This window comes from Colobus angolensis, unplaced genomic scaffold (genome assembly GCF_000951035.1).
Source record: "Colobus angolensis palliatus isolate OR3802 unplaced genomic scaffold, Cang.pa_1.0 Scaffold402, whole genome shotgun sequence".
Taxonomy (NCBI): Eukaryota; Metazoa; Chordata; class Mammalia; order Primates; family Cercopithecidae; genus Colobus; species Colobus angolensis.
Window position 1 is genome coordinate 34,092 of NW_012117400.1, and position 14,158 is coordinate 48,249.

A 14,158-nucleotide genomic window follows, 5' to 3' on the forward strand; every position below is an offset into this window, starting at 1 on the left:
TAAAAACTGTACTTGGAGTTATTTCTAAACAGAACTAACATCAGAATCATCTATTTTGGAAAAATCTGATTCATCAGATGAATCTTCAGCTAACAACTGTTGGAGAACAGTGTTAACAAAATGCATAGGAATGCTACATTTTCTACGATTTGACATTTTCAGCAATCGAGAATTACTTTTTTTTTGTCAATGGAAATACCAACACTAAAAACGGAATGCTATAAATAGAATGATGTCTTTTATTTCCAAAGTCGATATACTAGAACGATGCAAAAATAATAAAATCGAGATATTTCATAGCAAAGTTATCTTGGGGTAAATGCTGCAGCCACAAGCACCACCAGCGTATTCTCAGGGCAAAGGTACCAGTAACCTGCTTGTTGATTTAAAGGTCCAGCACCTTCTCTCTGAAGCCCAAGAATGACTTGAGGACAAGGAAGCCATGTTTTTGCTCAATTCCAGGCTGAAGTTACAGGTCTGAGGAAAGAACAAGGTGCACATATAAATGGAACCCATGTCTTGAAGGACATCAGAAAAGGAACTTTCAAGTCCTTTCTTGTACAACCTAACTGTTCAAGTTAGCACATCATCATTTTAGTCTTCCTAATGGAGCTGCTTTTTTTTTTTTTTTTTTTTTTTTTTTTTTTAGATGGAGTCTAGAGTGCAATGGCATGATCTCAGCTTGCCACAACCTCCACCTCCTGGGTTCAAGCAATCGTCCTGCCTCAGCCTCCCCAGTAGCTGAGATTACAGGCGCCCGCCACCACACCTGGCTAATTTTTGTATTTTTAGTAGAGACAGGGTTTCACCATGTTGGCCAGGCTGGTCTCGAACCCCTGCCTCAGGTGATCCACCTGCCTCAGCCTCCCAAAGTGCTGGGATTACAGGCGTGAGCCACCATGCCCGGCCGGAGATGCTTTTTTTAACCTTTACTATGATTCCTGCCTTTGGGTGGGTCTAGCTGGGCACAAGGAAATAAGTCCTGAGAATTTGCTGTTATAACTAGGTTTTCCCCAACTTGGTATGGCAGTTTGCCTAATGCTGGATTTCCTAGCCCAAGGAAGCATCATTCAAAGAGCCAAATTTATCAGCATACTTGAAGGAATTTTCTTGCCAGATACACCCCACTGAGGGAACCTTGAATGAATAGCTTGCTGGGGTTGGATTTTATTTATTTATTTATTTATTTATTTGAGTCAGAGTCTCGCTCTGTCACCCAGGCTGGAGTGCAATGGCGCTATCTTCAGCTCACTGCAACCTCCACCTCCCGGGTTCAAGCAATTCTCCTGCCTCAGCCTCCTGAGTAGCTGAGATTACAGGCGCCCGCCACCGTGCCCAGCTAATTTTTGTATTTTTATTAGAGACGGGGTTTCGCCATATTGGCCAGGCTGGTCTCTTGGCCAGGCTGGTCTCGAACTCCTGACCTCGTGATCCGACTGCCTTGGCCTCTTGGCCTCCCGGCCTCCCAAAGTGCTGGGATTACAGGCGTGAGCCACCGCACCCAGCCTTATTTATGTATTAATTTAGAGATAGAGTCTCGCTCTGTCACCCAGGCTGCAGTGCAGTGGTGCAATCTCGGCTCACTGCAACCTCCGCCTCCCAGGTTAAAATGATTCTCCTGCCTCAGCCTCCAAAGTATCTGGTATTACAGGCGTGTACTACCATGCCCAGCTAATTTTTGTATTTTTAGTAGAGACAAGGTTTCACCATGTTGGCCAGGCTGGTCCTGAACTCCTGACCTCGGGTGATTCACCTGCCTCAACCTCCCAAAGTGCTGAGATTACAGGTGTGAGCCACCACACCCAGCCCCTATTTTATTTTTTTGAGACAGGGCCTTGCTCTGCTGCCCAGGCTGGAGTGCAGTGGTGTGATCATTGCTCACTGCAGCCTTGACCTGCTGGCCTCAAGTGATCCTCCCAAATCAGCCTCCCAAATATCTGGGACCACAGGTGTGCATCACCACATGCTGCTAATTTTTGTATTTTTGGTAGCGATAAGGTTTTCCTGTGTAGTCCAGGCTGGTCTCGAACTCCTGGGCTCAAGTGATACTCCCGCCTGGGCCTTCCAAAGTGCTGGGATTACAGGCGTGTGCCACCGCACCCGGCCATGTATTACTTTTTTTTTTTTTTTCCTCACTGCAAGCTCCGCCTCCCGGATTTACGCCACTCTCCTGCCTCAGCCTCCCAAGTAACTGGGACTACAGGTGCCCGCCACCTTGCCCGGCTAGTTTTTTTTGTATTTTTTAGTAGAGACGGGGTTTCACTGTGTTAGTCAGGATGGTCTCGATCTCCTGACCTCGTGATCCGCCTGTCTTGGCCTCCCAAAGTGCTGGGATTACAAGCTTGAGCCACCGCACCCGGCCCGTGTATTACTTTTATGGGTTCATATATATGTCCATAGAAATATAAATATTTAAAGAAATATTCTTTAAAAAATTCTATCAATAGATATTTCTTCTTTTCTTTTTCTTTTCTTTCTTTCTTTTTTTTTTTTCTGAGACAGAGTCTCACTCTGTTTGTCCAGGCTGGAGTGCAGTGGCGTGATCTTGGCTCACTGTAACCCCTGCCCTGTCTCCCAGGTTCAAGTGATTCTTCCCAATGCTCAGGGGGACTCATTAAAGCAACCTTTCATAATTGCCTGTTCTGAGCAACACGTAAACATTGTCCTTGAAGAACCACCGCATGGCAGCCGCCCTGGGCCTGGCTGGCAGCTCAAGGGTGTGAGTAACCTGGAACTTCTTCGAGTGGGCCCCCCCTGGGGAGGGCATGGAGCCCAAGATTTGGTACCATAATTACTTGCGAGGCTTTCAAATTCCATGACAAAACGCAAATGCAAAGCACTGGCTCCAGCAGCAGGCAGCTGAAAGGGATTACCTTGACCCTGTTGCGTACTCCAGTATAGGAACTGCTGGATTCTAACCAGGGCTCTCCCATGCCCGGCTCTATAAACTTTCTCTATATTTTGCATTGTTTCCCTGAGGGTATGAGATTCCCGTAAGTCAAAGGGCAGGGAGGTTTCCGTGGTTCTCATTCGGCCCTGCTGCTGCCCTCCAGACGGATCAGCTGCCAGGGTGGCCCCGGCCATGCCAGCGCAGTAGGCGGTCAGGGCGCAGTTGGGGCAGCCGGCAGGGCAGGAGGGACGGGAGCTTGACCCGGGTTCTGATGGGCAGAGGGAGCCCGGGCAGGGGTGGGGGCAGCGTGCGGGCAGGCGAGGAGGGGAGAGAGCCAGGCAGTCAGGCAGAATTGAAGTGACTGGAGAAAAGCCGAAGGGCCGTGTCTACCTGCGGCTGGAGACCACCCCAGGTCCACACAGTCCGCTGGGTGCCGGCACCGCTTGGAGCCGCAGGGAAAGCCAAGCACCGCTCTTTCTAGAGCCTTCTTTTTTTCCTATTGTTAGGGAATTCACGACGTCACACTTGTTTTCAAGTGAAGAGTTGTGTAGGCCACGAAAGTCACGTGACTTGAAAGCTGACCCTGAGAGGCCTCAAAATAAATTCTGGTTTGCTGTGAAAGCCTCGGGTTATAGCGTTAAACTCCCCCCTCCACTGCCCCCCGAAAGTTTTATTCTCCTCTGCTTTTAGGGTGGGGTATGGCGTAAACAACAGCTTGAGCAGCTCTGAGGGGGAGGGTGTTAGAGATCAGGCAGGTGGAGCAGGCAAGAGTTTTCAAGGATGTCGAAATAGTTTGAGACGCCCCGTCCCATTATAAAAGTGATACGAGAGACAGCAAGAACGTGCTTCTGGACACAAAACAGACTCCAAGGAAAGGCAGCCAGAGGTTCACGCTGAATCCTGCGGTCTTCCCTATCTGCGCCTCTTGTGCCTCTCTTGCCCTTATAAGGCACATGGATCAACTTTGGAACAGGTTCTAATTCCGCCCCAGATCCATCTGCGTCTTCCCACGCCTCAGAAATCTGACCTCAGGGCGCAAGCGCAGCCCCAGCCCTCCAAGCCTAGGTAGCCAGGGTTCTCCCATCCGAGAAAGGGCCGAGGGGAGGCTTCCGGGGCGGGACCGACGCGGCCCCTCCCACTTCGCGGGCGGTGGGTTCAGCCTGAACGTACTGCGGAGGCGGGGCCGACGAGGGATCCAGGGACGGGGCAGGTTCAGGCCCCTCCCTTCAGGCGGCCAGCGCGAGCGGTAGAGGCGGGTCTGGAGGCGGGGCCTGCGTGGAGCCAGACGGCGCGGCTGCTACCGGGGGCGGGGCCGACGGGCTGTGGCCCCGCCCTTGGCCGCCATTGCCAGGCCTGCCTGGCCGCTCTGCGCAGCGACCTTGCCTGCTCTTGCCGGGCGGAGCGGGTCAGCGGGCCTGACAGGGAGCCTTCCTGACCGAGCCCACGTCTCCCCACGGCCAGACAAGTCTCCGGCCCGGCCCGCGTCGCCAGTCCCCAGGCTTGGAGGAACGGCCCGAGCCCAGGAGAACCACATCTACGTCCCAGCCCCGGAGGCTCCTGTGGGCAAGATCGTGAGCCAACGGGTTCCTGAGGCCCCTCCTGGCCAGGCAGGGTTTCTCCGCGCGTTTCCGAGGAGCCCTGCCTGGCCGGGCGGCTGGACAAACAGGTCGTAGCACCGATCGCGCCCGCCCCCAGCAGGGGTCCTGCACAGGCTTGTCCCTGACCCCCACCCAAACCCATTCTTCCGCTTTCCCCCCAAACAGTGCGCTTGCCGGCGGTCCCAACCCAGCAGGAGGAGAGTGGACATGAGGTTGGCAGGTGGGTGGCTTCCGCAGCGAACGGGAGGGAGTTGAAAAGGGCACCTGGATGGAGGCCCAGCGTTCCGACATCTGTGTCTGGAGAGGCGCGGGTGGACCACTGGGTTTGGTTTTGGAAATTTCGGAGGACTCTGTACAAACACTCATTCCTTGACCTTAAGCAAATCCTTTCACCTCTGAGGACATCAGCTCCCCGAGCTATGACAGGAGGATTAGTATAGTCAGTATCTCCCAATGCAGGTAGTAGACCAGCTGCTTTTTGGAAAATGAGTGGTGAGAGAGAGGAGGTGGGGAGTCCAGGTGGAGAGGCGTGATCTTAGAGGGGAAGTGACAAAAGTGGCTGTGGGCTTCAACATGAACCCGATGACAGCCCTACTGTCACCTGGACAACTAAGATGAAGATCCTTGGGGAGGGATAGGTTGGGGCGGGGTGGAGAGTGGAAAGAACTCAGGAATTGAACTTCAGACTTGCTAAGGTGGTAACTTTGTGGACATATCCAAGTGGAGCTGGCCAGTGAGGAACCAGCTGGCAGGGAGTGGTTTCAAGAGAGGCCACAGCTGGAACTAGAAAATAGGAAGTCATTGACACATGGTGGTTAATTAAAGAGCTGGGAATAGATGACATCATCTAAAAAGACACTACAGGCTGGGCACGGTGACTCACACCTGTAATCCCAGCAGTTTGGGAGGCCGAGGCGGGCAGATCACTTGAAGTCAGGAGTTTGAGACCAGCCTGGCCAACATGGTGAATCCCCATCTCTACTTAAAAAATACAAAAAAATTGGCCGGGCGCGGTGGCTCAAACCTGTAATCCCAGCACTTTGGGAGGCCGAGACGGGTGGATCACGAGGTCAGGAGATCGAGACCATCCTGGCTAACACTGTGAAACCCCGTCTCTACTAAAAAATACAAAAAACTAGCCGGGCGAGGTGGCGGGCGCCTGTAGTCCCAGCTACTCGGGAGGCTGAGGCAGGAGAATGGCGTGAACCCGGGAGGCGGAGCTTGCAGTGAGCCGAGATTGTGCCACTGCACACTCCAGCCTGGGCAACAGAGCGAGACTCCGTCTCAAAAAAAAAAAAAAAAAAATACAAAAATTAGCCGGGCGTGTTGGCGGGTGCCTGTAATCCCAGCTGCTCGGGAGGCTGAGGCAGGAGAATCGCTTGAACCCAGGAGGCAAAGGTTGCAGTGAGCTGAGATTGTGCCATTGCACTCCAGCCTGGGGGACAAGAGCAAGACTCCATCTCAAAAAATAAAAAAAAGACACTACAGGTAGGGACCAGAAGGCAGCCGGAGATGGAAGCCTGGGAAAGTCCAGCTTTTAAGGGGAGGGTAGAGGAGACGATCTAACTAAGGAGAATGAGGAGTGTCCAGAGAGATCGGGTCAGGAGAGTGTGCTGTCCTGAAAGCCAGCAGAGAAGTGAGTGCTTCTGTGAGGAGGACATGGGCAGCCCACTGAGAGGTCAAGGAAGATGGGGGCTGACAGGTGACCAGGGGTGGTGACACCACAAAGGTCATCAGTGGCCTTGGCAACAAGCTGATTTGGTGGGGTGGTGGAAGCCAGGCCAGACTGGAGTAGGGTGGGAGGGAGTAGGAGGTGAGATGATGGAATGAGTATAGATGACTTTTGAGGGGGTTGACAGGGAAAAGAAAGGTTAGGGGAAAGAGGATGGGGATGTGGTTTTGAAGAAGAGTGTTTTCTTTGCTTTCTTAACATTGGAGATGTTGAAAATACAGGAGAAAGAGCGAGCTAGAGAGAGTGATCACTATTACAAGAAATCAGAGAAGGCTGGGGAGCTTGCAATCCAGGTCCCAGCAGATGACGGAACTGTTTGTTTTTTTTTTTTTTGAGACAGTTTCGCTCTGACATCAGGCTGGAGTGCAGTGGCATGATCTTGGCTCACTTTAACCTCTGCCACCCAGGTTCAAGCGATTCTCCTGCCTCAGCCTCCTGAGTAGCTACAATTACAGGCGTGCGCCACCATGCCCAGCTGATTTTTGTATTTTCAGTAGAGGTGGGGTTTCACCATGTTTTTCAGGCTGGTCTCGAACACCTGACCTCGTGATCTACCCGCCTCGGCCTCCCAAAGTGCTGGGATTACAGGCGTGAGCCACTGCGCCTGGCTGGGACTGGTCTTAAAAGGGAGTAGGGACCCTTCTCCCTCAGAACAGGAGGAAAGGAGGGGCAGGTGGGTACCCAAATATTTTGGTGGTTTCAGAGGCAGGAAGTTGAGGGGGTTCTTGGAAAGAGGGATGGAGCCAGGGAGAACCAAACCCAGCAGCCCCAGGATTTGAACTCAGTTTCCTCTTTCTACCTGCCAGGGAGCTCAAGTCTCCCTCTCAGGCCTGGTGGAAGGCAACAGTTCTCCACCTCTTTGTCCTCCAGCCACTTCTTCCCAAGGCTATGGGGTCATTCTGGGGTTCGCTGGTATCTGAGGTGACCCCACCCCGCGTCTGTCCTGCCTGCAGGCCCTCTCCGCATTGTGGCCCTAGTCGTCAGTGTGGGTCTCACATGGATCGTGGCCAGCATCCTCCTGGGTGGGCCTGGCAGTGGCTTTCCTCGCATCCAGCAACTCTTCACCAGTGAGTGGCCACCTGGGCGTGTGGTTGAGGCTTGGGGTTGGGGGTTGACTTGGGTTTTCTGTCTCATCCCTGGCAGGCTACCTTTGGCTGTCCCCAGTCTGTCTCCTGACATCAGGCACAGCCTCCCCCACCACCCAGTTGCTTCATCTAGGAAAGCCAATACCCGATCACTAGAATTCTGTGCCCAACTGGAGTCAGTAGGGCCAAAGTAAGGGGCAGGGAGCTTCCACTGAACATGGGGAGTGATGCCTGGGTTGCTCCCTGTAGGCTCTGAGAGGGAGAGGGGACTCTACACCTTGTTGACTGGTAATAGGTCACCTAAGTACTTTTTTATTTGTTTGATTGAGACAGTGTCTCACTTTGTCTCCCAGGCTGGAGTGCAGTGGTGCGATCTCAGTTCACTGCAGCCTCTACCTCCTGGGTTCAAGCGATTCTAGTGCCTCAGCCTCCCGAGTAGCTGAGACTACAGGTGCGCACCACCAAACCCGGCTAATTATTATTATTATTATTATTATTATTATTGTGTTTTTAGTAGAGATGGGGTTTCACCATGTTGCCCAGGCTGGTCTCAAACTCCTGGGCTCAAGCAATCTACCCGCCTCGGCCTCCAAAAGTGCTACAGGCATGAGCCGCTATGCCCGGCCAGGTCATCTAAGTACTTTTTCTAATTCCGTTTCCCCCTGTTCCTGGAGTAGGGAGTTTTTCATGTGAACATGACTTACACTTGAGCGGGAAGCATGCCAAGGTCAGCCTGGCTTAGCCCCCAGCCCCTGAGCCTGACTGCCTGTGTCTACACTTTACGGTGTAAGGAGGGCCAGGCTACCCTGCCACAAGCCCTGGGAGGCTCCACACTAACAGAAACCACTCTGTGTCCACAGGTCCAGAGAGCTCGGTGACTGCAGGTAAGGCCCCTGTCACCTCCCTTCCCTTTGTGATGCCCCTGCCTGCTCCCAGTCCTGTAGGGCTTCTGTTTTCCATTTATTCCTCCCAAAACCAGCTATCGCGGTCCACGGGGGCTGCTCACCACTGGAAACCTAGAAACCGAGTGACTTCCTGCCTGAACGTGATAGTGGGCCGGCCTAGGATAGGTACTCCCACTTGCAAAAGGGCAACTTGGAAGGAAGAAAGAGGTCACCAGTCCCAAGCAAGTCCAAAGCCCAGCAGGGCAAAATTCATTTGGTTTCAAGGCCTGAGGGGAATCAGGAATCCTCTGTGACCTGAGATTCTTTTTTCTGGGCCTGCTGGAATGACCCCATGCTCTGAAACAGGAGACAGCCCCACCCTCGGGGCCACCCTTCCGTCCCTTCATCTCATCTCCACCCCCTTCACTCCAGGTCAGCAGTGTTTCTGCTGGTGTACGATTCTCAAGAGCCGTGTTGGTCTCTTGTGCAAGTTATAGGGGTCCAAGCTATAAAGTCAGAGGGTTTTCCTACAGACGCTTCCTAGATAACCCCATCTTCATTGCAGATTTCTGCTGAAAGGGTTGAGTGGACCCACAAGTCACATACCTCAGCTCTGGGACAAACGCTTGAACAGCCTTGCTCTTCTCTCCAGGGGACACTTTTGCAGTTTTTGTAACATGATTAGGCCGAGAATTGTCCACATCTTCGCTTTCTGGCTCCTTTGTGCTCAACAGTTTGTTCCTCATGTCTCTCCTCTTACATTTTACTATAAAGCAACAAGGAGAAGTCAGGCTGTGCGCTCAGCACTTACACATTCTGCTTTCCACGAAACACTAGAACACATTCAACCAAGGTCTTTTTTTTTTTTGAGACGGAGTCTTGCTCTGTCACCCAGGCTGGAGTGCAGTAGAGGAATCTTGGCTCACTGCAACCTCTGCCTCCCGGGTTCAAGCTGTTCTCCCACCTCAGCCTCCTGATTAGCTGGGATTACAGCACCTGCCACCACACCCAACTGCTTTTCGTATTTAGTAGAGACGGGGTTTCACCACGTTGGCCAGGCTGGTCTCAAACTCCTGACCTCAAGTGATCCTCCCACCTCAGCCTCCCAAAGTGCTGGGATTATAGGTGTGAGCCATCACGCCTGGGCCAAGTTCCTTTATAACAAGGATCAGCTTTCCTCCAGTGCCCAATAACTGAAAAACATGTTCCTCATTTTCCTCTGAGGCTTAACCAAAAGCACCTTTTTTTTTTTCTTTTTCTTTTTTTGTAGAGACAGAGGTCTTGCTCTGTTGCCCAGGCTGGAGTGCAGTGATATCATCCCAGTGCACTGTAACCTCAAACTCCTGGGCTCAAGCGACCCTCTCACCTCAGTCTCCCAAGTAGCTGTGACCACAGGCATGTGCTGCCACACACAGCTAATGTTTTATTTTTTATTATTTATTTATTTATTTATTTTTTTGAGACGGAGTCTTGCTCTGTCACCCAGGCTGGAGTGCTGTGGCCGGATCTCAGCTCACTGCAAGCTCCGCCTCCCGGGTTCACGCCATTCTCCTGCCTCAGACCCCCTAGTAGCTGGGACTACAGGCACCCACCACCACGCCCGGCTAGTTTTTTTGTATTTTTTTTAGTAGAGACGGGGTTTCACCGTGTTAGCCAGGATGGTCTCGATCTCCTGACCTTGTGATCCGCCCGTCTCGGCCTCCCAAAGTGCTGGGATTACAGGCTTGAGCCACTGCGCCCGGCCAGTCCAGACCTTTTCTAACATGTACCTCAAACTTCTACAGCCTTGATGTGGTTTAAATGTTGTCTCCAAAACTCATATTGAAATGTGTCAATCTGTTGGTCTTGAGAGCAGGACCTTTTTGAGGTAGTTAGGTCATGAGGGCTCTGCCCTCATGAATGGATGAATACCATTATTATCGGTAAGTTAATTACCTTGAAGTTCAGCCCCCTTTTTTTCTGTGTCTCATACGCTTGCTTCTGCCTTCCACTTTTCTGCCACGGGATGAACCTCACCAGATGCCAGCGCCATGCCTTTGGTCTTCCCAGCCTCCAGAATCATGAGCCAAATGAATCTGTTGTCTTTATAAATTACCCAGTCTATGGTATTCTGTTATGGCCACAGCAGATGGACTAAGACAAGCCTCTACTGACTACCCAGTTCCAAAGCCATTTCCACATTTTTAGGTATTTGTTACCTAAGCATGACACTTCTGGTGCCAAAACCTGTATCCATTTCCTGGAACTGCCATTTCACCTGGGTGGCTTAAACAACAGAAATGGATTCTCTCCCCATTCTGAAAACCAGAAGTCTGAAATCAAGGTGTCACCAGGGTGGCACTCACTCTGAAAGTTCTATAGGAGGGTCCTTCTGACCTCCCCAGGTTCCAGTGGCCCCAGGCATACCTTGGCCTCTGGCTGTATCACTCCTGTCTCTTCCTCCAGTGTCCCATGGCTGTCTTCCCTCTGTGTGTCTTTGTCACTTCTGTTCTTATGAGGACATCAGTCATGTTGCATTAAGGCCCCACCTACTCCAATATGATCCCATCTGAATTCATTTCTCTGCAAAGGCCCTATTTGCAAACATCACATTCTAAAGTACCGGAGATTAGAACTTCAACATATCTTGAGGGGACAGAATTCAGCCCATAAGGGAAGCCATCCTGCTCCAGTCCTCCCAACCAACCCCCATCAAAATCGGGAGACAGGCTGCACCCCCTGCCACACTGCCTTTGCTCTGGTTGGCCTCATCCATGCAGCTAGGTCCCCAGCCTGACTTACTTCACCCCTGCTTTGTTCCTGGCTCTGCAGTGGCCCAGGGAAGCCCTCAGCATCCTTTCTTTTCTCCCACCAGTAACAGAAAATTCTTCTGTCTTGGGTCCCTGTGGCCTCACCTCAGGCCTGAGCCACATCCCCCTACTTGTTCCCTGCTCTGTGGTCACTTGTTCTACCATGTGTGCTGGTCCTGACCTCCCCTTCAGATCTCAGGTGACCTCAGGGCCAGGCCCATGGGTAACACCTGCTATCCCTGCCCAGCGCCACGGGCCAGGAAGTACAAGTGCGGACTGCCTCAGCCATGTCCTGAGGAGCACCTGGCCTTCCGTGTGGTCAGCGGGGCCGCCAACGTCATTGGGCCCAAGATCTGCCTTGAGGACAAGATGTGAGCTCCCTGGGGTGAATCGGGATCAGGGAGGGAGTGGGGGATCCAGGGCCGGGTCTGCAAGGGAGAGTGGAGCAAATGTGCCCATGTGGGATCTCCCCGTTCCCCGCCCCTAACTAGGCTGATGAGCAGCGTCAAGGACAACGTGGGCCGTGGGCTGAACATCGCCCTGGTGAACGGTGAGGCCCCTGGCTGAGTGTGGCCTGCCGCCCTCCTTCCCTGCTCCCTCCCCAGGAGGCCTCTGGGTGTTTGCCCTCCCTTCCCCTCCCCTTCAGGATCTCCCAGGGAGGCCCAGGAAGGAGTCTGTGCAAAGCCGAAGGCTCCACAGAGGAGTGACCCAATGAACAAAAAGGCACGATGGCAAAAAATAAAGCACTGGGGAGGGTTCTGGGAGGTCGGGGGTGCTTCATGGAGCCCCCGGAGGGCCTCAAATGCCAGACAGGCACCATAGCTTGGGGTGGGATGCAGCTGCCTGAACAAATGAATGAATATTGGGGGACTGTTTGAAAGCTTCCAGAAGGGCTGCCCCCCATTGCTACCCGCCTGCTCTGCCCTGAGGCTGGCCTGGCTCACCCAGCAGGGCCCTCCCTCCTGACACAGGGGTCAGCGGCGAGCTCATCGAGGCCCGGGCCTTTGACATGTGGGCCGGAGGTGAGTTATAGCGCAGCATCTTGCGTTTTGACTGCAGCAAAATGACCTGGGCAGCTTCCCCTGAGACACTGCTCTCTCTCTCTGTCTGTACTTGGGGCTTCTTAGTCACCTCCTCGGGTTCAGAAATGACAGGGGCATCACCAGCTTGGTCTAGAGGCTGTGGGAGGTCATGGGGATGCCTCAGCTTCCTATACCAGTCTGTCCCTTGGCGGGGCATGTCCCAGGCCAATCCCTACTTCGGTTTCCTTGTTTGGAGAACAGGGGCTGGTGGGAGGGTGCTCAGTGGTACCTGATGACCCCTGTTCCGTGGCATCTGCCCCCTGCCAGATGTCAATGACCTGTTGAAGTTTATTCGGCCACTGCACGAAGGCACCCTGGTGTTTGTGGCATCCTACGACGACCCAGCCACCAAGTAAGTACTTGCGGAGGCCAGCCTCAGCCTTGTCCTTCTGCAGCGACAGCTGACACCTCTTCCTCCCATGCTGCAGGATGAATGAAGAGACCAGAAAGCTCTTCAGCGAGCTGGGCAGCAGGAACGCCAAGGAGCTGGCCTTCCGAGATAGCTGGGTGTTTGTGGGGGCCAAGGGTGTGCAGAACAAGAGCCCCTTTGAGCAGGTATGGGGGGTGCTTGGCATCACCCCCACCAGCACAGGGCAGCCCGTCGCCCTTCTGCCTATATGCCACACGCTCCCCGACTGCTCCCGCCCCAGCAGGGGACCATCCCCAGTCCAGCTATGAGGGGTGGGCCAGCGCAACTGGTGCCATGTTTCCCTGGGATGGGTGGAGGGGCCGAGTGCCCTGAGAGTGCACTCTTGGCCAGCACAGCACAGGTGACTGAAAGCCTGGGCCCTGGTCCACTCCTGTCCCCTGTCCCTGAGGGCCAAGGTCATGACTTTCTGCTCCCCTCCCCGCAGCACGTGAAGAACAGTAAGCACACCAACAAGTACGAAGGCTGGCCCGAGGCACTGGAGATGGAAGGTTGCATCCCGCGGAGAAGCACAGCCAGCTAGCACAGCCAGCGCCAGGACCAGGCCGAGGGAGGCCAGGCCAAGGGAGGCACGCACGCTGCCGGGCGAACAGAGGCCGAAGCCCACACCCCACGCCTGGGCAGGAGTGCTCTGTGGCCCCAACACATTGGGGCTCCGAGGCAGTGACCAGAATGTGCTGTTCCAGGTGGTGGAGGATATGGGGGCTGCAGGGGCTAGCCCTGCTGCACTTTGTCACGGGAGCCCAGGGTACCCGCCTCCTTTTCATAACACTGTTTCCCCGGTCAGCCCATCTAGCCCTGTCCTCCTGCATTCTTCACACCATCTCCGTCCCCATCCTGAGTCCTGGAACAGCCCTGGGTGCCCGCCCCTCACTGTGCAACTCTGGGAGCAGCCCCCGTCAGGTTGGGGCATCTTCCAGAACCTCTCCCTTCTGGAGCCACCCTCTGCACCGCGGGCTAAACATGTTTCCAGTGTGATTCCTTCCGGTGAGCCAAACCCAGTGGCTGCTTCATGAGCAGGCTGGCCCGGGGTGGTAAAGCAGCTGGAGCCTGATCACAGTCCCGCCCGCGGTTTGTCAGGGGGCCCACCTTCTAGATGGCCCCTTAATAAAGTGATGGCCCCACAGAAGAAATGCCTTCAGACGCTGTTGTCAGTGCGGAGTCAGGGGTGATGGTGTCCTCTGGGGTGTGGGAGGACAGATTCCAGAGTCTTAACCCACCTGCTCCCACAGCCCTAGCAGACAGCCTTTTGTCTCAAGGGCTCTTGCCACCAACAGGCCCTGCTGTGACTGAGATGTGACTCAAGCAGTGATCAGAGCGGCCCCAGGTAGTGCCACCATGGCTTTGTCTGGAAGAGATGATTCCACATTCAGGGGCTGCAGGAAACTCAACAACTCCCTCTGACCCAGTGCAGGCCTGTAGGGACAGGGACAGGGATTAACACCAGCCCAGGCCCCCCCCCCGCCACACCCCCATCGTCATCCAAGAGCATGTGTCGTCCACAGACTTTGGCTGCCTTTGACGTCAGGGTTTGAGGGGTCGAGTCACTTGGGCTTTTCGCGTGTCTCACAGCTTACGGTTAATACCTCCCTTCGCTGAGCGAGAGCCAGCAAGTTAGAAGCAATTTTGCTGGAATGTCAAATCCAGAGGCCCAGAAGCAGTCTGAGTTCA

At 53.8% G+C, this 14,158-nt stretch overlaps 1 protein-coding gene across 4 annotated transcripts; it reads left to right on the top strand.

The window, feature by feature from the left end:
• Window positions 1-4,213: 4,213 nt before the first annotated feature.
• On the top strand, window positions 4,214-13,505 carry FAM3A (family with sequence similarity 3, member A). Of its 4 annotated transcripts, none has more exons than XM_011955829.1 (10): window positions 4,214-4,556; window positions 4,654-4,708; window positions 7,174-7,287; window positions 8,166-8,189; window positions 11,226-11,349; window positions 11,470-11,528; window positions 11,950-12,000; window positions 12,328-12,412; window positions 12,489-12,615; window positions 12,915-13,505. In XM_011955829.1, the coding sequence occupies exons 2-10, from the start codon at window positions 4,696-4,698 to the stop codon at window positions 13,008-13,010; spliced, it is 693 nt and encodes a 230-aa protein (XP_011811219.1). In that variant the 5' UTR covers window positions 4,214-4,556; window positions 4,654-4,695; the 3' UTR covers window positions 13,011-13,505. The 4 variants fall into 4 exon arrangements, with proteins under 4 accessions (XP_011811219.1, XP_011811221.1, XP_011811220.1 ...); XM_011955830.1 differs by having other exon boundaries at window positions 4,247-4,461; XM_011955832.1 differs by lacking the exon at window positions 7,174-7,287 and having other exon boundaries at window positions 4,255-4,556.
• The last annotated feature ends 653 nt before the right edge of the window (window positions 13,506-14,158 follow it).

Bases quoted from the DNA above. Each gene is read 5' to 3' on its own strand.
- FAM3A (XM_011955829.1), top strand. The intron at 11,529-11,949 runs GTGAGGCCCCTG...CTCCTGACACAG, and splicing joins GAACATCGCCCTGGTGAACG to GGGTCAGCGGCGAGCTCATC. The intron at 12,616-12,914 runs GTATGGGGGGTG...CCCTCCCCGCAG, and splicing joins ACAAGAGCCCCTTTGAGCAG to CACGTGAAGAACAGTAAGCA.